Source organism: Anthonomus grandis, chromosome 1, assembly GCF_022605725.1.
Source record: "Anthonomus grandis grandis chromosome 1, icAntGran1.3, whole genome shotgun sequence".
Taxonomy (NCBI): domain Eukaryota; kingdom Metazoa; phylum Arthropoda; class Insecta; order Coleoptera; family Curculionidae; genus Anthonomus; species Anthonomus grandis.
In genome coordinates this window covers 22,774,756-22,797,862 of record NC_065546.1, presented here as the reverse complement: position 1 = coordinate 22,797,862, position 23,107 = coordinate 22,774,756, and the positions used below count along the sequence as shown (strand labels likewise).

Below are 23,107 nucleotides of genomic sequence, written 5' to 3'. Positions count from 1 at the left end.
AGTAACTATTCACTAGATAGAAGAAAGGATTTAATCGATTTTTTGAACTTCAATAGGCTCATATTCTTAAAGTTATCATTTAGCGAGTTATAGGTAGACGGAGCGATCTATGAGATACTATTCTTAAAAAATGCGTGACGAAAACGAGGTATACTAAATCTATGACTGTATCTTAAGGCAACGTTGTATGCATTATAGCGATATTCAAATTTATCATAGAGATATTGAGGTGAGAAAGAAGTAGTCGGTATATAAAAATTGAATAGATATGCAATTTATCAACTTTAAGCCATTCCAGCTAAACCAGTTTCTCAGAAACATGATCGTACTTTCTTATTCTGCAAGCAAATCTACAACAAGAATATTTAATTTTCTGCAATCTATTTTCAGTAAGTAAGTCTAAAGAGACATAATATACTAAATAGCAGTAATTAATGATGGGAAAGACAAGACTCTCGCAAGAGCTTTTTCCTTTACTTATAGCACAGCTCCGCACTGCGGAGCTATTTACATCTGTGCTTATAGTTAATTATGTGAATATTGGTATATAGTGGTCTTCAAATGGCATAGCATCTTTTAGTAACAAAAGAGACATGTTCGTGGAAATTTAGGTTATTATTAACCATAAGCCCAAGATTTCTAGCACTGCTCACATATGGAAGCTTTTCAGAATTTATGTTTAGATTAGTAATGTTCTCTATCATTTCTCGGTGCTTGATGACAAAAAGTTAAAGCTAAAGCTAAGCATTTTTTTTGCAATAAGCACAAGGTTATTTCTCTTTGAATATTGATATATTTGTTCAAGATCTTTACTTATTCTAAAAAAAGCCTCGGCAATGGATGAAAGTCGAATGAATATCATTTGGGTATCATCAGCAAAACAATATATACTGCAATATATAATCCAACCAAAAATATCTGAAATATATATATATATATATATACACTGTAAACTTTTGACTTTAAACATATTTTTTTTAAAAATTATCCATCAGATCAAAAAAAGAAATATGCTGTTTGAAAGACAATTTAATATCCTTTAATGTAAGTAGAAATTTATCAAGAAGGCTTATCGTTTATATGCGTAGCAACCGGTAAACAAATGAACCGTGTTTATGTGGTGATTGTAACGAATATAACAAATTTGTCAAATAATAAAATTATTGCGTTTGCAACTGAAATTTGCATATTATGCGTTTTTCATAACCTCAATAGTGTTCAAGTGTGTTAATTTAATGCATACTACACCACAAAAAGCCGCCCAAGTTATTGCTTTAATCGAAAATGGACTTAGTCAGCGAGCTGTTGCTAGACAATTGGATATGACTCGCGCAGCGGTTCGAAGAGTGTGTCAACGTTATGAGGAGACTGGATCCTTTCATAGGCGACCTGGAACAGGTAGGAGGCGATTTACAACCGCTCGTGATGACCGCTTTATTGTATCAACAATATTAAGAAATCGTCACCTTAATGCCGTTCAAGTGCAACGACAGCTCCGTGAGGTGCGAGGAGTGCCTATTAGTCAGTGGACAGTGAGACGAAGACTGCAGGAAAATAACCTGACCCCTAAAACACCTGCGATTGGCCCAAAAATTTCTCCAGCTCATCGGCAAGCATGCCTGCGTTTTCTGCTCTCAGATGAGTCCAGAATATGCCTCCAAGAGAGCGATTTGCAGATTGCTGCTTTGAAGAGCGAAGTGCTTATGGAGGTGGTTCCTGCATGATGAACCAACCTTCAGTTCATTCGTAGGGGCGACCGTGTTCACGGAAGAAGAGGTTTAACGGCTGCTAGGTATATCGAGGAGATTTTAGCAATTCATGTGGTACCTTACGTCGACTACATTGGAGATGAATTGACCTTTATGCATGACAACGCAAGGCCGCACACTGCAAGAATCGTTCAAGATTACATTGCAGAAGTCGGTTTTCGGGCTATGGAGTGGCCAGCATACAGTCCTGACCTAAATCCGATCGAACATTTATGGGATGAGCTAAAACGGAGAATTTGAGCTAGACTTCGTACCCCAAACTCGATCCCAGAGCTTATTTTGCAATAGAAGAAGAGTGGCTAAACATCCCACAAGAAACAATAGCAAACTTGATTAGATCTATGCCTAATCGTATGAGAGATGTTATAAGGGCAAGAGGAGATCATACCCATTATTAAAAAATATTATATTTATGTTAATAATAAAAAAACCTAATTTTCTTAATGCATTAATTTCACTATGTTAAAAATAGGATGTTCAAATAAGTTTTCATAAATTTATACTCATATTAAAGGATATTAAATTGTCTTTCAAACGGCATCTTTTTTTTGATTGATGTATAATTTAAAAAAAATATATATTTAAAATCAAAAGTTTACAGTGGGCCGATTTCTATGCACGCAAGTGTATATATATATATATAGAAATATATACATGAAAATACTCGCGGCCCAAGTATGGATCCTTGAGGCACTCCAGAAGTAATGCGCACCATATCCCCAATCACGACTCTCTGATACCTCAAATTTTTGAAAAAACCTTTAATGCGAATTTTAAGGAGAATTTAAGGGCGAATGTTAATTGAGTTAGAGGGGGCTATTTTTTGAAATTAGTTTGGTTGATACAGGGTGTCTTAAAAAAGCGTGGTATATAATTTAAACTTTTTCTTAAATGGAACCACCTATATTTTTTTTTTCCGAAATGGGAGTTTTATTTGACGCTCTCTTTAACCCTAAAACTGTTTTGCCTTAAAATTAATTAACAATTTAAGGAAATTTTCACAAAAATCAATGTATTATTTATATCTTAATATTTACCAAGGACGTTTTCTATCTTTTTGAAAAATCTATGTCTTTGTCCTTGGCTTACTTCAATTTATCTTTCGAAATTCTAAAATTTGTTTTTTTTTATACGGGGTGATCAAAATCGTTACTCAAATAATGATATTTTCAATTCAATTTTGCGCAATTTTTTTAAATGGAACACCCTGTATCTAGTAACGCTTAGAACATTGAAAGGCCGTTTTCTGAAAATTTGTTGCTAAGGGAAGAATGATACATTTTTTCATAGGCATTACAACGTTTATTCTTACTTGAAAATTATTAGAGCATACTGGAAGCGTAGAGTAAAAAAAAACAAACTAGAACAAAAACAGTTTTAAATGACGAAATCAAATTGACAGTCTCCAAGTCGGTTGTAGAAAATCCGGAAATTAGAGTAAGGGAAATAAGTAAGGACTTATAAATCCAGAAATCGTCGGTAGGAAAATCCCACAAAAAAAAAATCATTCCCATCAATTTCATTTACATCAAGAATTAACCAAAAACATTAACAATATTAATTAAATACATTATAAAAAGTGTTATCACAAAAATTGCTCAAAGTGTCTACCGTTTTGCTCCAAACACAGATCAACCCTACGTGCGAAAGTTCTTCTAACTGCACGACGCGTAGAAGGCGTAATACGTCTAAAAGACTCTTGTATGCGCTTCACCATATCTTCCCGAGTTGAGAAGACAATACGATAAACTTCGGATTTAACATTTCCTCACAAAAAGAAATCCTGATGCGTTAAACCCGGTGATCTAGGAGGCCATCCAGTGTGGGACCTATCAAGTATAAAGTTTAATGACTATGTATACAAAAGTTAATTTTATTAACTAACCTAGCCTTCCAATCCATCTACTACCAAATTGGTGCGTGATATGTTCCCTGACATTTGTACTGAAGTGAGCTAGTGCACCATCCACATCTGATGCCTTACAAAGTCGGGAAGATCTTGGGTCAGCTGTGGAAAAGTCTCTCTTAAGAAATTTAGAAAAACTTGTCTTGTTACACGATTTTCAAAAAAGTATGGACCAATAACAAAATCATGTACTATTCCATCCCAAACATTGATGCTTCATCGGCGTTGAAAATTATTGACATAAACTCGATGCGGATTTTCTGTATCGTAAAAGTGAAAGTTATGTCGGTTCACAAAACCGTTTCTGTGAAACGTAAATTCATCAGTAAAAAGCACAAATTTGAAAAAATTCTCGTTTTCTGCTGCTTGATTTTGTGCCCATTGACAAAAAGGTTTCCTTTTTTCAAAATCATTTTCGGCAAGTTCTTGATCTAAGCATGATAGGGATGATATTTGTTTTCTGTAGACATTTTTCCACGGACGATTTCGATATTTCTAAGTTCTTACTTATTTGTCTTACACTAATTTCCGGTGTTTCTACAACCGACATGGTGATTGCCAATTGGTTTTCTTCATTTAAAAATATTTTCGTTCTAGTTTGCTGCTTGTATTCTACGCTTCCAGTATGCTCGAATCGTTCTTTTCGCTCCGGTAAAGTTAAAGGGACGTCTAAAAATCGATTTTTTTTTGAAAATGTTTACACAGAATGTTGAGTTTGAAGATTTTATTGATAAAAAGGTGAAGATGAAGTAAAAAAATGCAAAATTTTAAAAATTATAAAGGATTTTTCTACTTAGGTATAATTCACAATTACACCCGGCTTAACTACACTCTATTTGCGACTAGGCATCACGTTGACCATTATATATGCTATTAATTTAAATTTTACTGTGTGGTTGGCGCACATGTGGAGTTAAGATTGTAAAAAGGGATTGGAACCTTGGGTTGGCGCTAAATAGTGGGTAAGGTAGTCGTTTGAGCCCTACTTAAAGAATGGGATAATAGTTAGAAAATGGGAATTATAGGCACACGGGGCTCCCGCCCCGTGTTTGTGCCTATAATTCCTATTCATAATACCTATAATGAATTTAAAGATATATACTGTTTTGACTAAAACGTGTTCCAGACAAAACCAAAAAATACTACTGGGGACATACTGAAGCCTGCTACCATTTGTGTCAATAAGGTTGTTGTTTCATTTTTCTTGTGTGTAAATTACAAAATATGTATTTAAAAGGGGTACAAAGCTATAAAAAAATGCTATGAATTTACAATAATAGCCTCCAAAAAGTTCCAAAATTGCCCCAATATATATATTTTTTAATTATAGCAAAATCAAAAGGTAAAAAACATTGTGCAAGCCGGCAATAATTACGTATTTAACGTATGTAGAAAAACCTTCATAATTTCCAAAGTTTTGTATTTTTTCCAATCATCCTCACTTTTTTATCAATATTTTGACCATACTTATCATTCTATGTAAACATTTGCAAAAAAATCGGTTTTTAGACGTCCCTTTAACTTTACCGGACCCGTTCTTTTAATTTCTTCAAAACTCTGTCATCAGGATGTCGGTTATTGTATGTAGGAAATTTTTCCGCATTTTTTTGAGATAATAAAATAAAAATTTGATAAAATTATACTCAACATGAATGATAAGTAAACATTAGAATTGACATACGTCACACAACAAAGAATAAATGAATTAAAGCCAACTTTTTACTTGTGACAAAAATTTCCTTGCTTTTAAAATATGAGATAAGCATCATGGATTTATATTACTTGTCTTTACTATTATAATTTCATTATGGTTACTACAACTATTGATTTTTTTCTTACTAAAAAGTATTTAAACTAGAATTGAACAAAGTGCTTGTCACTCTGATTCCATAAAATATTTATTAATTGTTTTCCGTTCCGTCGTAAGTGTCGTAATTTCTATGGAAAAATGTGTTATTCTTCCTTCAAGAACAAATTTTAAGAAAACGGTTAGAGATAGGTAAAGGCAAACTTGTTGGTATCAAATTAAAGATAAAAGAATGCTGTATCAAATCGCGTTACTAGATACAGGGTGTTCCATTTAAAAAAATAGCGCAAAATTGAATTGAAAATATTATCTGAGTAACGATTTTGATCACCCCGTATAAAAAAAATAAATTTTAAAATTTCGAAAGATAAAAAAAAACGTCCTTGGTAAATATTAAAATTTAAGTGATACATTGATTTTCTTAAAAATTTCTTTAAATTGTTAATAAATAGGCAAACTTCGCATTTTAGGGCAAAACAGTTTTAAGGTTAAAGAAAGCGCCAAATGACACTCCCATTTCAGAAAAAAAATATAGGTGGTTCCATTTGAAAAAAAAAGTTCAAATTATGTACCACGCTTTTTTGAGACACTCTGTATCAACCAAACTAATTTAAAAAAATAGCCTCTTTAAATCAATTAACATTTCCCCTATTAAATGTTTTAAGATTTAGCCGCAATCGAGCACTGCGATAATAAATGGACACCCTGTATATAGCAAGTAGACAGTATTTAAGCATTTTAAGATTGCTGCCTATTTTAACAATTTCGTCAAACGATGTAAGTTGAAAGTGAAAAGTACATTTTACTCTCACGAGATGTGTCCTAAAAAACGAGGCATGCTCTGTACAGTTTTTAGAGTCACTAAAGACTGAGGAGAAATATTGATTTATATCATTAGGTTTTTTTTTAAATTGATAGGAATTTCATTTTTATTTTTAATTTGAATATCCATACTTTTAAGAGTTTTCCAAAGCTTTGCAAAATTGCATTTGTACACATCTTATAATAAGATTATATAAATTTATTAGCCCAAAAACAACTACGTTCTTTGGAAACCGTTTATCCATAATTAGGAAAGGTAATAACCAACGAAATCCATTACACATTAATAATATAGTTGAAGATTCCTTCTCATCATTACCTATTGAATACATTAGAGACCTGTTTTTCATCTCTTTCTTACCTGGACTAGTTTTTTTTTGGGAATATAATGACAGTCTCTTATAATTACAGATTCTTCTGGAGTTATGTGTCTTGTATAGTTCTTTATATGGTAAAAATTTCTGAAAACCATAAACAACATTCATTCTCTTTAAATTTTAAATGTTTTTTTATTAAATTTTAATTTTTTTAAGTTCTAAAACCGATCTACTGCTTCTGAATCTTTCAAAATTGTAAGGTTGTTGCTCACTTTAAAAAGATGAGGCTTGCAGTGATTGAAATTGTGGATATTAATTGCTCTATTTTGGCATATAACTATGATATGAGACTTGAGTACCCGTCAGTTATATGTTCATAGCGAAGACTAAAATAGCCACATAGGCAGTCCTTTAAAAACAGGCGCAAGATAATAGAGATCTAGTTAATTCACAATCTGCTTTATAATAAAATTGACAGTATATACTGAAATATATTTTTCTTGTGTCCAAAACTGAAGCTCGAGTTGCGATGCTCTTTGTGTGATATGACAAACCATCGCACTGATTAATGTTAGTAAAACTGACACAATGCTGAAATATTACTAGTTAATTAAAATCTATGATATATGGTGCGGCAACATAACTTCCTTTTTTTTTTAATTCAATAAAACACATTTAAAAGAAAGTACATATTTAAAGTTTTTACTTAGACTTAGTACTTTTACTTAGTTTTTACTTAAATGAGAACAAAACTTTAGAACCATGGCTGTCAAATGACACCACTCCTGCCCTGCTACGAACTCCACAACTTAAGTGACGGGCATTTCAAAAAAGGAAGTTATGTTGCCACACCCCGTATTAAAATAATTAGAGTTGCCATAGGTATTTCTGTTTCTGCTATGTTCGTATTAAATCACAAAATTTATAAATGTAATATAAATCTTATATACATATGTATAGAGTGCGGGTCAATCAAAACGAACCAAGGTTGATATTTCACATGACGCTTGTTAAAAAAAATCGCTCAGTCAAGTGATATCTTATTTAAAAGGTAATTGAATTCTCCTTTCTCTTTATTAAACGATTTATTGCTTCTTGAAAAAAATGTAAAAAACTCGTTAATTATTATATTAGAGAAGTCTTTTGTGCTTTATTTTCAAGTTCGCCATTAACCTTAACCAGGTGTGAACTTAATCATTTAAATGAAAATGGGGTTGACTTTCTTGTGATACCTCAGTTTAATGGTCATCAATTCTGTTTTCAACATATCAAACTGTAGATTCGACTGTAGAAAGAGTTATTAGAAAATAATTGGAAACGAACCTATAAAAATTGCTGTTTTGGGCCACGTCAATATGCACCCTTATATTAAGCACCAGGCAAGTGTGTGGCATATTTTTTGCGAGCATTAGCAGAATTTTAAAGATACTAAAATATCACGCGTACAAAATCCATATTGTACAACAATTGAACGAAAATGATTTTGACAAATAATACAACAAAACCTACTAGGTTTAAGTGCTCATTTTGATGGTTGACATGTTTTGATATAGTCATACATGGTGGCGCACTTTCCACCCAAATTTCTTCGAGATTTCCTAAAAAATCAAAAAACGTTCGCACCCATGGATGTTTGTTTCTACGGGGACAAAATAATTTCGCATTTATCATTAACCCCTACGCGGGAGTTGGTGGCGTTGTACATATTCTATGCAGCCCATTTCTTTCGAAAATTTGCGACAACGAATAATGCACGAGTGCCAACAAACTACACCTGAGATGTTACATAATGTGCGCGAGCATTTCGAACAGTGTCTCTTCTTTTGTATGGAACTTGGAGGAGGGCATTCTCAACATTTAATTGATTAGATATAAATTTGAATATAAATATTAAAATATTTTTATTAGTAATGTAATTTTTGTAAGTACACTACTTTTTATTTAGTCATTCACTGAAAGGAAATGAAAAACACAATTTTTCCTCCTAAGCTGTATGTTATTATTTAGTAATGAAAATGATAATACAAAATCATTATTTTCAAACTCATAAAATAAAATCAGGATTCAAAAATATTGGAAACTTTTATCATTTAATAATTCTAAAAAGTTTCCTATATATATATATATATATATAGGAAAGGGGATGACCCTGGGGGGCAATGGGTGAAAGGGGGTGAAGTAATTTTAGGTCAGAAAGTTGTCTTGACTTTTTTTTTTAAACAGTGGTTTTCGATAAATCCGTAGTGGGAAGTTTTCAAATGAACACCCTGTATATATATATTTATATATAATAATAATAATAATAATAATAATAACGTTTATTATTTACCATGGAAATTACATAGAATATAAACGAATTAAACTAACAACTAATAAGTTAAACTAAACTAACTACTAGATATAATGTACATACATTACATCTAGGTAGTTGATGATTTGGTACAGATTACAACAATACAACAATTAAATACGGAAGAATATATCTAATACTAGCCACTCAATTACAATTTATAAACAAGAAAAATGAAAAATAAATCTTCTAGTTCTAATATGCATGTTACTGATTATCTAATAAGATTTGCCTTACTTTTGTTTTGAATCTATAAATGGAATTCGAAATATCAGTTATATCGGGTGATAGCGCATTAATGATATGAGAAATATTATAAGAGAATGATTTTTTGAAAAATTGATTTTTGTGTTTAGGAATAGTTAAAGATTTACTTCTTAAATTTAAGTGGTGAGTGTCTGTCCGAAATGTAATCTTGTTGTATAGGTAGGGAGGACTGCGGTATTTAATAATTTTATAAAATAGCACACTGGAATGTAGCTTACGTCTATTAAACATATTAAGCCACTTAAGATCATTAAGATTATGTGATACATGACCTCGCCTTTTAATACCATAAATAAAATGAATACAAGAGTTTTGCATTTTTTTAACTCTATAGGAGTCTTGACCATCTAGACAAGGTCCATAAACCACATCACAATGATTAAAATTTGACAACACAAGAGAGTCGCATAGCTCACGTTTAATATTCAGATCTAAGTAATATCGATGAGGGTACATGGTTTTTAGAGCACAATACGACTTTTTAAGATTATTTGATATGTGTCCACTAAACTTTACCTGTGAATCGAGTGCATAGATAAACAGTTTATAGGGGTTGATCGAGTGTTAAACCCAAGCTCTTGGTTCTCTCAACTACTTGAAGTTTTTGATGTCCAACAAAAAAGGAAAATTCTTCATAAATAGTCCTTATTTGAACTTTATTTCCAAAGAGAATAACTACACATTTTTTAGGGTTGCAATTTTTAAATTTATGCTTATAATAGGCTTTGCGTTCCATTATTATTGAAGCTGTTGTTAAGTTTCTTTATGATTTATAATATTCCCATTTTTCTGGACGTTTAGTGCGTTTAAACGGCTGAAGAGCTGAATCTCTTAATTTCTGCATTTTCTTAATATTCTCTGTAATCCAGGGTAGGAAGGGTTTTTTAGGCAGTAAGTAATTGTTTTAAGAGGAGCGTGAATATCAAATAGGCTAGTTATAACGTTGTTAAGAAATACGACTATTTGATTAACATCAACGATATTGTAAACATTATTAAACGGTATCGATTGAAGGTCATTTTTAAATTGGTTATAGTTTATATTTTTTAGATTTCTAGAAATGCTAGTTTTTGGTTTATAATTTAATTTTGCCATTTGTATCTCACAATAGACTACGAAGTGGTCGGAAAAATCAGAACAGATAACACCAGTGCATTCAATTTGGTCATAATTAGTGACTATTAAATCAATTAGGGAACTAGAAGATTTCGAGACTCTGGTTGGCTCCATTATAATTTGTTTTAAATTGAAGGGCTCAACATCGAAACTAACTTTTTTGTGAAAAGATTATCGCATTGCAACATATCAATATTAAAGTCTCCTATACAAAATATGTTGTTATACAAAGAAAACAAGTTAGAAACAATGTCCTCCATTTTGTTTAAAAACTGCTGAATATTCGATCTAGGTGGTCTATAAATTATTCCAATAACAAAATGTTCTTTCTTTATTGTAATTTTTGCCCAGATACATTCTAAAAACTCATGACTCTCAGAAAAGAGAATTTCAGTTTTAAATTGATTTCTAATATAAGAGCCACACCGCCCCCGCGGCCATACGCCCTATCGCATCTTTTTAAGGTATAATTATTTAGTTTTATATTATTATTTGGTATATCTGGACCTAGCCAAGTTTCAGTCACGCCAACAATATCGAAATTATTGTTGAAAATGGTAGTCTTAAACTCGTCCAAATGCGGAACTAGTGATCTAACATTAATTTGAGAAATACGTAAAGTCATGTTGTCCCTACCCTAAACAATTATTTGAAGTGAGGCAGAAGAAAACTAGAAAAAAATCTTTAAACAACTAAAACTAAGGTTTACTGAACTAAGGCTTATTCTGTTAACAAAAAATAATGTATACCTTTATTTTGTTTTTTTGCTTTTTGACTTTTTCCAAATTCAAAATTTTTCCACTTCCAGTTGCAAGATCCTATCTCCGAAAGCTTCTATTTTTTCTTTAAAATTCCTTAAATCATCCTTTATAGTCTGCACACTGTACATCTATCTTAATAGCATTACTTTGCAGCTTCACCTCTTGCAATAGTTGAAAGAAAAAAAATATATATATGTATATATATATATATATATATATATATATATATATATATATATTATAAGTTTCCTATCCTTTTTGAAGTGACTGGGCCCTTTAAAAATTGTGAACTAATAATTAATTTGAAAGGTCCCTTCAGTATCATTTATTACCCTAGCTCGAAAAGGCTTACTCTTAAGAAATAAAATTAATGAAGAAATACAAAATCCTTTGTTACAAATTTTTACAAGCTGTAATATCACAGAATCTGGGTCATGATAAACCACAGGTAAAGGTTTATAGATGCAAGATTATTTTGTCCACCTAAAATGAAAAACCGCTGCGGACGATTTTTAATTTTATACAAAATCTCGTTTGGAATTGCGTTTGGCCTATATCGCATTATCTTTTTCGAGTAAAAAAACTGAAAAATCTTGATTTTTACGAAAATTCAGTGGTGGTTCGTGAATTTCAAAATTTATTATCAAAATGTAGAAAATTCAGTTTAATCTTATTCAGTAATTTTCATTGATAGCTTATTGAAATAATAAATAAATCATGTGATTTCTAATTTCATGTACGTTTTTTTTAATGTTTATTACATACAGTGCTTTCATTTCAAAACGATCCACCCTTAATTACTTTCTTAAAAAAAAAAAAAAAAAAAAAAACGTCAAATTAGATATACAGGGGGACGTTTAATTAAGCATTTACTGAAGTTCTGTCAATCACCTCCAGCTAACCTCACTTTAATATGTCAAATGGGAACCCTCATCGTGTGATACATCATGGTAAGGAGTGTAAAATTCTCTATTCAACGGTACCAAAAAAAATGAAATCGGTAAATGTGTAAGCAAATAGTTAGCGAAAATGTCTAGAAATAATGAATATTTTATTTACGCCAAACTTTGGTATGTCAAATGGCTACCCCATGGTGTGATACATTATTTTAAAGGGCATTCATTATGCTATCAATGGTTGTAAAAAAAAAATTGATTGACCAAGAATTAAAGTGTAAATCGGTAGGGTAGAAAAACAAATTTAATTAGTTTAACAAATTTATTTTATTAAATGATCAAAATGCGCGCCGTTATTAGCAAGACAATAAAAAAGCCTATTTTCAAACTTCTTACGAACATTGGCAAGAGTCTGCCCGCTAATTTCTCTGCATTCTTGAAATATTCAACTTTTTAAATTCTCAATACTCCTCAGGTGGGGTTTTATAAACTTTGCTTTTTAAGTAGCCTTAAAGAAAAAAGTCTAGTGGGGTTAGGTCCGGAGACCGCTCAGGCCATTCGATTGCACCACATCTGCCAATCCACTTTTCTCGAAAATTTTCATCAAGCCACTCTCGAACTACCAAAGTGTAGTGCGCGGGAAGAAAGTTATTAAGAATGGATCGTTTTGAAATGAAAGCACTGTAGACTATCTTTCATCATTTTTCATATACTATCTATCAGCATTTTATTGACTGGTCTTAAGTCTTAATTAAGAAATATTTCGACATGTGAAGTTATATGATTAAGGCTTCTAAAAGGACATTAAAATCACCTGACTTTAAATTACATATAAATCCATTTGACGATGACATACATTTACGATCTTTACTTTCTGGTATATTTTCTCCAAATATTCAGCATACATTATTACATTTTATTTATAAAACGGGCGTAGGACGACCTAACTTTTTAATTTAAACTTTTTCTTCAAAGCACGGTGGCCTAATTTCTAAACTATATTTAATACTATTCATTATTAATATGATAACACATTAGCCACTACATTAACCACAAAAAATAAGTCCAACCAAAACGACGACACGACATCCGCAATAAAAATCTGCTGCTCAACCCCGAAAAGTTGCAAACTTTGAGACCGCAACAAATGCATGACGCTTCCCGTTGTCATTGCAACCACAGATTTAATCGCCGACGTGCTCTGATTCCCTGCTACGTGCATTTGATCCCAGACCCTGTGGAAGTAAAGTTTAGCTACCACCAACGTCCAGTCATTATTTCACTCTTCCGGAAACACTAAAAAATTATTTGACCTACTGCTGGTTTATCCTTGGATGGGAGGTTAATTCGTCCCTATCAAGTCAAATAGGCGTATCTCAAAATACTTAGTTCTGGGGAAAGTGAGTTTTAAAAAATAATAAAGTTTTAAAATGTGGTAGAAATTAAAAATGCATATTAATATTTTATATTACCTATATAAAGTAGAATATGTGCCTACAGATTTTTTTTATAAGTTACAGACCTTGAACCTTTATATGATAGGGTAAAATCATCCCTTAAAAGAGATAAACCTATTGGTCGTATGCTAAAATTTTGTGTCTTAATGAAAATGCATACTTAGGCCCTATAAAAAATATAAATAAGTTGCTTTAAAAATGTTAAACTTTAGTTATAACAAAAGGAAGAAATAAATAAAATGAAACATATGAATAGAATACTCATCTTTAGATATAACCAATAACAAACACTCAAGAATAAAAACTAAATTTAAGTTTGTTTATGAAAATCATATTAGGTTGACATTTAAAATTGAACGAACTTATATTTAATGAAAAAGAAATAAACATATTACATAAAAAACTAAACCTAACTTAAACCAAAGAAAACGCTAGGTACAGTAAGAAGTTGCTAATGTGGTAGATATTTAAAGAAATTAGTATGTTCTTTCGAGTTTTATTATAGGCGTGGAGCCACTACATAAGACCATCAAATATTTATAGTTTTCAGATGATATTTTTGGGCAAATAGGGTAATTTAACATAGGTGGTAAAGTCGAGATTTTAAAGTAACTGTTCGTTTTAAAGTAATAAATCTATAATCTTCTTGCATCTGGCTATTTTTAAAATAAATATTTTCGGTGCTATCTTTTTTTACCACTACTTCACGTATATTTTTCCAGTCAATACTGTTCCATGTATGATCCGAAAGGATCTTAAGATCATTTGAAACTTGTTTAAAATTCATAAAATCGTCGGACGTTAGCATATGGACAATACATACAAATTCAAAACAAATTTATTCATCATGAAGGTAAATAAATAATCATATACAAAATTGTAGCATAATAATATACATATGTTGTACAACCTACCAAATACATGATAAATAGGACCATGCCTCGATTATAGAGAACCGTTTACACAGGTTCATCATAAGATAGAACCTGTGTGGCATAGCCCTTCAAAAACCTTAAAAGTAAAAAAAAAAGATTTTCTTAATTAATCGAGACATGCATGTGTTGAGTATCATATCTAAGTATTTAAGTAAGGCGAAGCAGGGTATATATGGGTTATTCCTTCTAGCAAGTTTTATAATTGGAGCCAACTGGGATAGTAAAAATAAATCGCCTAACCTTTGAACAGCATTATCAAATTGGACTATGAGCAGAATCACCTTCATTTTGACCGTGATATGGTTCAAAAAAAGAAATAGACATAGTGTCTATATTTTTGGACAAACTTACCATATGCAAGAACATTGATATTACTATTGAATTTTTATTTTAACACTACACCCGTCTGAAAATAAGTTAATATTTGTAATGTCGTCATCAAGAAAGTTTAGGTATTTAAATAAGCAAGTGGCAATTTTATTGGAACCCCGCCTACTTAAACCTTCATGCCACAAAAAACAATGGCACTTTTTAGTCTTATGTTATATACAGTCAAGTTACAATTTGCTAATCTGCGTCCATAAAATAACTTTCATTAGCGATTGGTAAAAAATCACTCGCTGAAGGTCAAACACAGCGCAAAGTTCTAAAGGATTAGGATCACTTTTTTTGTGTTGTTTTTTGTCGCGAACTTTTTCTTTATGAAGTACATGCTGCTGGTAAGTTTCTTCTAGTTCCAGCTTTTTGGCAGGATCACCGAACTTGCTCAATATCGTCAATATACAGGGTGTGCCAAAAGTATGGACACACCCAAAAATCTTGGGAAATATGGGCGCTAGAAAAAATCTTTAAATACGAAAGTTTTGGGGAATCAATCGGTGCATCTGATGGTGACCTTAAACTTGACCTTGACCTTCAAGGCTATCTGAAGGTCAAAGCGATTTTTTTAAATGGGAACCCCTATTTTTGACACCGGATTCTGAAAGAGCGGAAATTTTTACGTCCGGGTATGTATTGAGGTATGAGGTTGAAGTAATCCCAAGAGGTCAAATAATGACTTCTTAAAAATCTCGCGAGTTTAGTGGTAAAAGAAAACAAAGGTCATACCCTAGGTAAGTCTTAACGAGGAACCCAACGGTGACCTTGGATTTGACATTGAACCTCATTTTCAAGGTCATTTTAAGGTCGACCTCATTTCTTCAAATGGAAATCCTTATTATTTGACCTCTTGGGATTACTTCAACCTCATACCTCAATACATACCCGGACGTAAAATTTTCCGCTCTTTCAGAATCCGGTGTCAAAAATAGGGGTTCCCATTTAAAATAATCGCTTTGACCTTCAAATAACCTTAAAGGTCAAGCTCAAGTTCAAGTTTAAGGTCACCATCAGATGCACCGATTGATTCCCCAAAACTTTTGCATTTAACGATTTTTTTTAGCGCCCATATTTCGCAATTATTTTTGAGTGTGTCCATACTTTTGTACAGTTGGTTCAGTAAAGTAATTGTCAGCGGGTTAACTTAGCATTATTTAATTTACTATACCTAAGGGACGTAAGTCGAAATACGTCTGTTTGTCGTATTTCAAACTTCAATATTTTCGTTTGCAGTATACGACGAAGGGACGTAAGTGGACTTTCGTCAGTTCGTCAAATCTTCAAATTTATTATTAGGAGTTACACCAGGACCTATTTTGTGTATGTGAAAACCAAGAGATACGCCAGTATGTCATAACAAAATAAAAATAAAATTCGTATTTTTTGAGATACACTCTTCGAATTAATGGGGACGAATTATGTAGGCTACGAGGGGAGTTATTTGGTTTAACCCGTTTATTTTTATTTTTAGTGAATTTGATATGTTTATTTAAAAAAATAGAGGGGTTCGTGCCCCTGGTAGCAGCCGCCACTATCAAAATTGTAGTTGTGGGTGTGCTGAAAGTTGAACCTGTATGGTAAACATAGACTTTTAGAGCATTCAAATAGTACTGGGTGTGATACATACACAATCAAAGATTTTCTTTTTTCACTTAGCGGATGAATAAATTCGTTGAATAAATTAGCTCTGTAACTATAAAAATTGCAAATCTGGTATAAAACCTGTGTAACAAAAACAACAAATATTTTTTTATTTTTTATTTAAATCAACATAAGGACATGGAATATTTTTAAATAATAGTCGGTATGTGAAATTTAAAAAATATACAATTAATAATAACTAGGCACTGATTTCATGAGAAATGTACATTCTTAGGCTGAGTTTCGCAACCGTCGAACAACGTCCGGGTAACTAACCAGCAGTTAACTGAAAAAAAGTCGATCCATTTACGCTTTACATAAAAAAAACAACAAATAGTTTTAAACAGACGGACCCCGGAAAAGAACGTTGTTTAGCAGTTCATCCAGCCTTTAAATAATTTAAATAAGTAGAAAAAACATTTTTAAACTCGTGCCACATAATATATATAATGCTCAGCTAGTTATAGACACAATCTAAAAACACAAATTAGATAGTGAGTATATATTATGCCTATAAAAAATCGCTGCATGTGACTAACGATTAAACATTATAACAAATATTATAATGTATGATAGGTCTTTTAATAAACTGAAGAGGGCGTAAATAGTTTTTGGGGTACCTCATTCAAACGCGCCCCATATGTTGAGTTTTACTTAAAATTTACAACAGATTTATGTATTTTAATAACAATGTTGCTTTTTGGCAATGGCTTGGTGGAATTAATACTGCATAGCTTTCAAGGAGCTAAAACAAAGTTAAAGTTTTGCATGGGTATAGGGCTGAGGGAAACTGAAATCTGAATTTACTCAGCCTCAACAAAAGGTTAAATTATTCTTTTTGTATCTTATATCTTACCATAATCTAAAAAAAATACTTAGAATAAATTATGTATAAACTGTTCGAGATAATATGGTGTATAGTGTGTCCAGATCTTATTGTAACGGTTACCTCCGTTATTTTTAAAAGTAAACTATATGTAGTTTTCGCAATGCTACTTTTATCGCATGGAATATTATGTGTATAGACTCTTCATAGTCACAATTCGTCATTCTAGGACATCTTTTCCTAAAAGACACTTAATATATATGAAATATACAACTACAATATTCTTGAAATGTTCCACAAATATATTGTACATTGTGTATACAAAAGCAATATTCCAGAACATTTTAAATTTCCTTTTTCAAGTTTTACAAATCAAAATATCAAATAAAACAAGATACCTCAAAAAGTAGCAAATACTCCATATTCCAGTTTATATTATTAATCAATATCTCCAAAATATGCCAGATGAGAAAAAAATATTTGAATATACCATTTTAACGGCATCCTGTTAAGTTTTAAAATATTACAACTTTTTCACAATTAACAACTAAATGTGGACATTTTTCCTAGGGATATCCCACTATTAGAATTAACAGGTGTTATTTGATCGGGTAAAAAACTTTTTTTTTTAAATTTTACTAGATATACGTTCAAAACGTGACGTAAATGCAAGAAATCTTTTTAGTTGTAAACGCTTGTAAACCTACTATACCTGAATAATGTGGGCATGCTTTATAGATAGTTAAATAATTTTAGGGAAAATATAGTTGTCACGAATTCATAGTATTTTACCTTTTTATTAGGTGTTACATTAATACAATAAAAAATGTTTTTTAAGTGGTAATAGGATAGCCAATTCAGTTATTAGAGTTACAATAAAAAAGCTATTTAATCCTTTTATACAACACGGCTTCGAAGCAAACTACAATAGGCAGAATTAGATTTTTTAAAGTATATATCCCCTACCTACACAAAACTTTAGTTTCGGCTGTTTTAAATTGCAAAAAACGGCAATTTAACAGGATTAAATGAACAACATTTTTTTCATAGTTCATTTAGCCTTAATAGTTGGCATCTTAATACTTAAGTAATTGCATGCGAAACAAACCGCTGCCAAACGCATTCTCTACAATACGCGAACAGAACATAGAAACGCCGCATTTGTACTAAGAAGTTAGAAGGTATAAAACAGCAAAAACTATACAAGTAAGGTAAAACATTAAATTTTGGTTCATAAAAAGACGGATTATATCACCTTAAGTAGCTTTGACTTAACAGGGCGAACTTGATTTGTTAAGCTATTTATTATGTACATTTAGTAGACGTCTACGTCGTCCATTATGGCTTCACAAAATTATTTTTTTAAATTAGTCGTTCATAAAAATAATCATTCCAAACCAACCAATCATCCAAAATCAACAAACGTACTAGTACGCAGCCAAAAAAGTATAAAATTAATGCAATATTAGTTTAAATATAAATATAAAATAATAAATAGTTGGGGTTATCCATAAGAAAATGCATTTGTGGCATGTTTCTTTCTAAGTTAATACGATAATCGCACAAGTCGTCCATTTTTCGAATCACATTCGGTTTTATCGTATATGGGCTTGTATTGAAGAAAGTTATAAAACCGAATGAAAACCAAAATTAAACATTTAGACAAGTTCCAACACTCTTCCAGTATTACAAAAATTAAAAAAGTGCTCAGATGGATAACGATTTATTTAACGATTTCTTTTATAAAGATTTTGTTCCCGAGGCAAACCTATAGTTAAAAAAAACTCGGATATCCGACAAAAGGTATTCTGCTATTAGAGAATGGTGCAAGACGCCCAAGTGAGGACAAACTAGGACGTGGAGAAAAATAATTCATGTTTCTGACTCCTAAAATTACATCGTTAGTACATTCAATGTAGTGTTTGTTGCTTGTTATTGAAACAAATATTTTACGTTAATAAGGGTGGTGATTTAGTTGAGTTTTTAAAGCCGAACAACCCTATGAATAACCCCCTTCAGACCAAAATTATGCGGTTAAGGTGAAGTACTTTAATTGCTTAATTTGAGCGCTAGATGTCGTTGCAATGAAAATTAATAGGTTTGGCCAAAAATTCAATTCAACCAAGTCATTTGGTCAAAACGGTACTCTATCGCCTGACGGTATTTGAGTAACTTATAAACATACTAATTTTTCTAATAGACAATTAATGTTTGTTTTTTTTTTGCGTTATACGAGTATGATTTTATAAATACGTATGTACAGGGTGTTTTATGGGGTATCCCGCTTATGCGTAGATAGAAACTTGCGGTTTTCGTGACAGTTTGCTACTTTTTTATCAAACTAATATGCCGTTGTCAAAACTTTGACAGCTGTCATAGTTTTTAATCTACAGGGTCTTTTTAAAAATTTTAGATCTTCGAACACTCCTCGTTTCTTTGTTACTGTATAAAATATTAAAAAAGTAAAAAATGGTTTTGATAGAGTTTTTCCGTAGAATTTGATTCCAGCATCCATTTTGTTAATAAATTATTATTGTTAATTTATTTAATGTTTTATTCTAAGTTACAAGTTTCCTTCTTTTTTATGTAGAATTAGATATATTTTATACAAATCGGTGTAATTACGATTATAAGCACCTAATTTTTATAAATTTTATTATTAATTTATGGCTTACTATATGAAAATTTGTATTTAAATTTCTAAAATCGTTATTTATTTGCTTATTTTTGAACAAAAGTGCATAGTGTTATATATTTTTGAAAAGAGTAAAATACGACCAATTTAAAGGTCTATAAATATACAGGGTGTTCCGTTTAAGAAAACTATATTTAATTTTTTTCTTAAAAATAAAAAAACCTTACAATAAAATGGATGCCGGAATCAAATTCTATGGAAAAAATCCTATCAATATCCTAATCCTATCAAAACCATTTTTTACTTTTTCAATATGTTATACAGTAACAAAGATACGAGGAGTGTTCGAAAATCTAAAATTTTTAAAAAAGATTAGAAACTATGACAGCTGTCAAAGTTTTGACAACGGCATATTAAGTTTCACAAAAAAGTAGCAAACTGTCGCGAAAACCACAAGTTTCTATCTCCACGCATAAGCGAGATACCCCATAAAACGCATGAAACTGGGACACCCCGTACAGAGTACTTTTGCGGGATATCTCCGTTATTTTTAGAGATAAACAGTTGCGGTTTTCGCGACACTTTTCCATAAAACTAAAGATGCCGTCACCAAAATTTTTATAGCCCTTTTAGTTTTTAAGATACAGAGCATTTTTAAAATTTTTGCATTTTGGTACCCCCATCATATCTTCGTTATTTTAAAAGTTTTTGTAAAAGTAAAAACTTATTCTTATGGATTTTTTTCCGTAGAATTTAGTGGTGTAGATATATTTTATTTTTAATAATAACTCAGAGATACGAGGGGGATCCCAAAATGCAAAAATTTCAAAAATGCCCTGTATCCTAAAAAATAAAAGGGCTATGAAAATGTTGTATTATCAGCCTGTACAAGTATTATCAGTTTTTAATATTTTCTTTCCGTTTTATACGAAATTTGCATTATCCGAAATCAGTTGGGTTCATCGTATTAAAAAAATCACTTACAATCATTTGTCTTTACTTCTGTCTCGCCAAGGTGTTTTAAATCAAAACTTTCATCTTTGAGAATTTTTATGAATTTAATTAACATTTTTGGCGGGCATCCTTATAGAAATACTGGAATATCACGCCACTATGTACCAATGATGCTTAGATTATTTTTTTATTGCCTCTCTATCTCACAGTTTAAACAATAATAAATAAAACACGAATTGTCGTGAAATACCATATATACCGAGCATCCACTCACAAAAAATCATAATGAATATAGGTATTGTAGTAATATTTATAAATGGCAGCGGTAGATAACCAAAATAGTCCTTATATTTTGCTAAAAAAGTTAAATAAATTTTCTTATGGATTACCCTGTAGAAAAATACCTTGAGTTTATTGGATTAGAAAAAATGTTGTCTAATAATAACACAGGTCTATAAATAAAGAAGCATGCCATCAAAACAAGTCCTAGCAACACATCTAACAAAGCGTTATTTGAGCTCCTTAAAATGTTCACCGTTTTACATATATTAAAATCCTTATTGTAAATAACGTATATAAGATATTTAGTTTAATAATAGAAGGCAACCATTGATTTTGAAAATTTTAAAAATCGAAAACCGAATAAAGATAATTTTATTTTATGTGGAGTCTAACAATTTCCTTTCAGAATAATATAAATTTTGAACATATTTTATAATTGAATACAAAAGATGTACATAAAGCTTTACAAAAAAAGAATTTGAAAACTAATGATATGTAATAACAAAAAACATACTGCGCGTATATAATTATAGAGGCAATAATACTTCTTCACAAACACCCTGTATAATATGTAAGTAGATAACTTTTTCCTTATTAAATTTATTCTATTTATATATTCGATGAATACAACTTTTTTATACAATATTTACTTTTACAGGCACCTGTTTTATGTTATCTAACTACACGCGAAAGGATTATTTTTTATATCACATGGGTAGTATTTTCCTACAAAACGTCTTTTTGTATTTTTTTCCAAAAGCGATTAACTAGACACCCTGTATATCGCTTGGCGCTTGCCAGTGCCATCTCCAAATCTACTTGATTTATTTATTTTACATTATATATTGCACTCTTTTGGCAATAGGAGCATTTAAAAAATACTTAGTGAGGGTCCCACGAAACTGCGTTGAATTTTTAATACCGGACTAGGGAATATTTAAAATGAAAAATTAGTCTTTACCTTAAATACAAGAACTACTAATCCTCTATAACTTTAAACTAAAAAATACAATATTGCTCGACGAAGGTTGTCCCACTACGACACCCTGTTCCTGACAGAATAGTAAAACAAATACGGCCTAGGCCATAAACAATAAGTAATATTGTACAAATTTAGTTACAAAATTAAGTGTACCACGTTACAAGAGAATAAACTGTTGGACCCTTCCTGGCTTAAAAATCACAGTTTTTCGTCCGGCAAGATTTTTTTTTAATTTGACACCCGGTAACAAGATTAACAGAGTTTGATATCAGTATTTTAATTTCCCCGCCCCCTCTTACTGGTTTGTGATATGTCACAAAAAAAATGAAACATTTTAGTCCGGGAGCCTTCAAACTTTTTCTGGTTGCACTGTGGTTGCTAGCGGTGGCGGTGCTTTGGGCGGAGTGAGGTCTCCTGCTAAAGCCCTAGAAAAAAGTAAAATAATGGTAAATAATGTAATTTTTATAACTATAATTATAAGATATATAGGGTATTTCATAAGTCATGGTGTGAGAAGGTTATTCCTCAGCACTCATGTAATTTTTATTCAGACATATTTCACGACTTTTTAGAAGTAAACATCAGGTTTTTGGGCGTTTTATTCGCAGTATGTCTTATACAAATATTGCAGATTTACGAGATACAGGGTATTTTAATATGAAATTTCTTAATAATTTTGTGATTTTAACTTTATGTGTTTTGACATGAAAATTACAAATTTTGTGGTGAATTTAGCATTATTTTACAGGGCGTTAGTTACAGCCTGCTACTTAGGTAAATTACAACATACCTTTTTTTCCTAATGACTAAAACGACTAAAAAATCTAAAAGGCAGTTCAATTTTGAATAAAAAAGATACTCTTGTTTATTTCATATAACTCTATCAGTTTTTAAGTTATATGCATTTTAAACATTCAGCGGAAATAATCCTAAGCCACCGTTATTACATTGGCATTACCATTAAATTTATTCTTTTAAATTACTACTATGCTGGGTATAAAATATA

General features: G+C 31.1%; 1 protein-coding gene and 1 long non-coding RNA gene across 6 annotated transcripts in view; both read right to left on the bottom strand.

Moving 5' to 3' along the window:
• Positions 1-3,064: 3,064 nt before the first annotated feature.
• Positions 3,065-5,324, bottom strand: LOC126739251 (uncharacterized). Its single transcript, XR_007661581.1, has 3 exons — positions 5,143-5,324; positions 3,655-4,344; positions 3,065-3,598 (listed from the first exon to the last, which is right to left on the bottom strand). It is a non-coding gene; the product is annotated as an uncharacterized LOC126739251 (long non-coding RNA).
• Positions 5,325-16,524: 11,200 nt separating this feature from the next.
• LOC126748670 (serine/threonine-protein phosphatase 6 regulatory subunit 3) overlaps positions 16,525-23,107 on the bottom strand; it is a 72,075-nt gene continuing 65,492 nt past the window's right edge. For all 5 annotated transcript variants that reach the window (XM_050458331.1, XM_050458168.1, XM_050458081.1 and 2 more), the window contains one exon: positions 16,525-22,526. Coding sequence is in view for 4 of the 5 variants with exons in the window: in XM_050458168.1 (XP_050314125.1) it covers positions 22,451-22,526 (76 nt within the window). In the remaining variant the exon portion in view is untranslated. The remainder of the gene's footprint in view (positions 22,527-23,107) is intronic.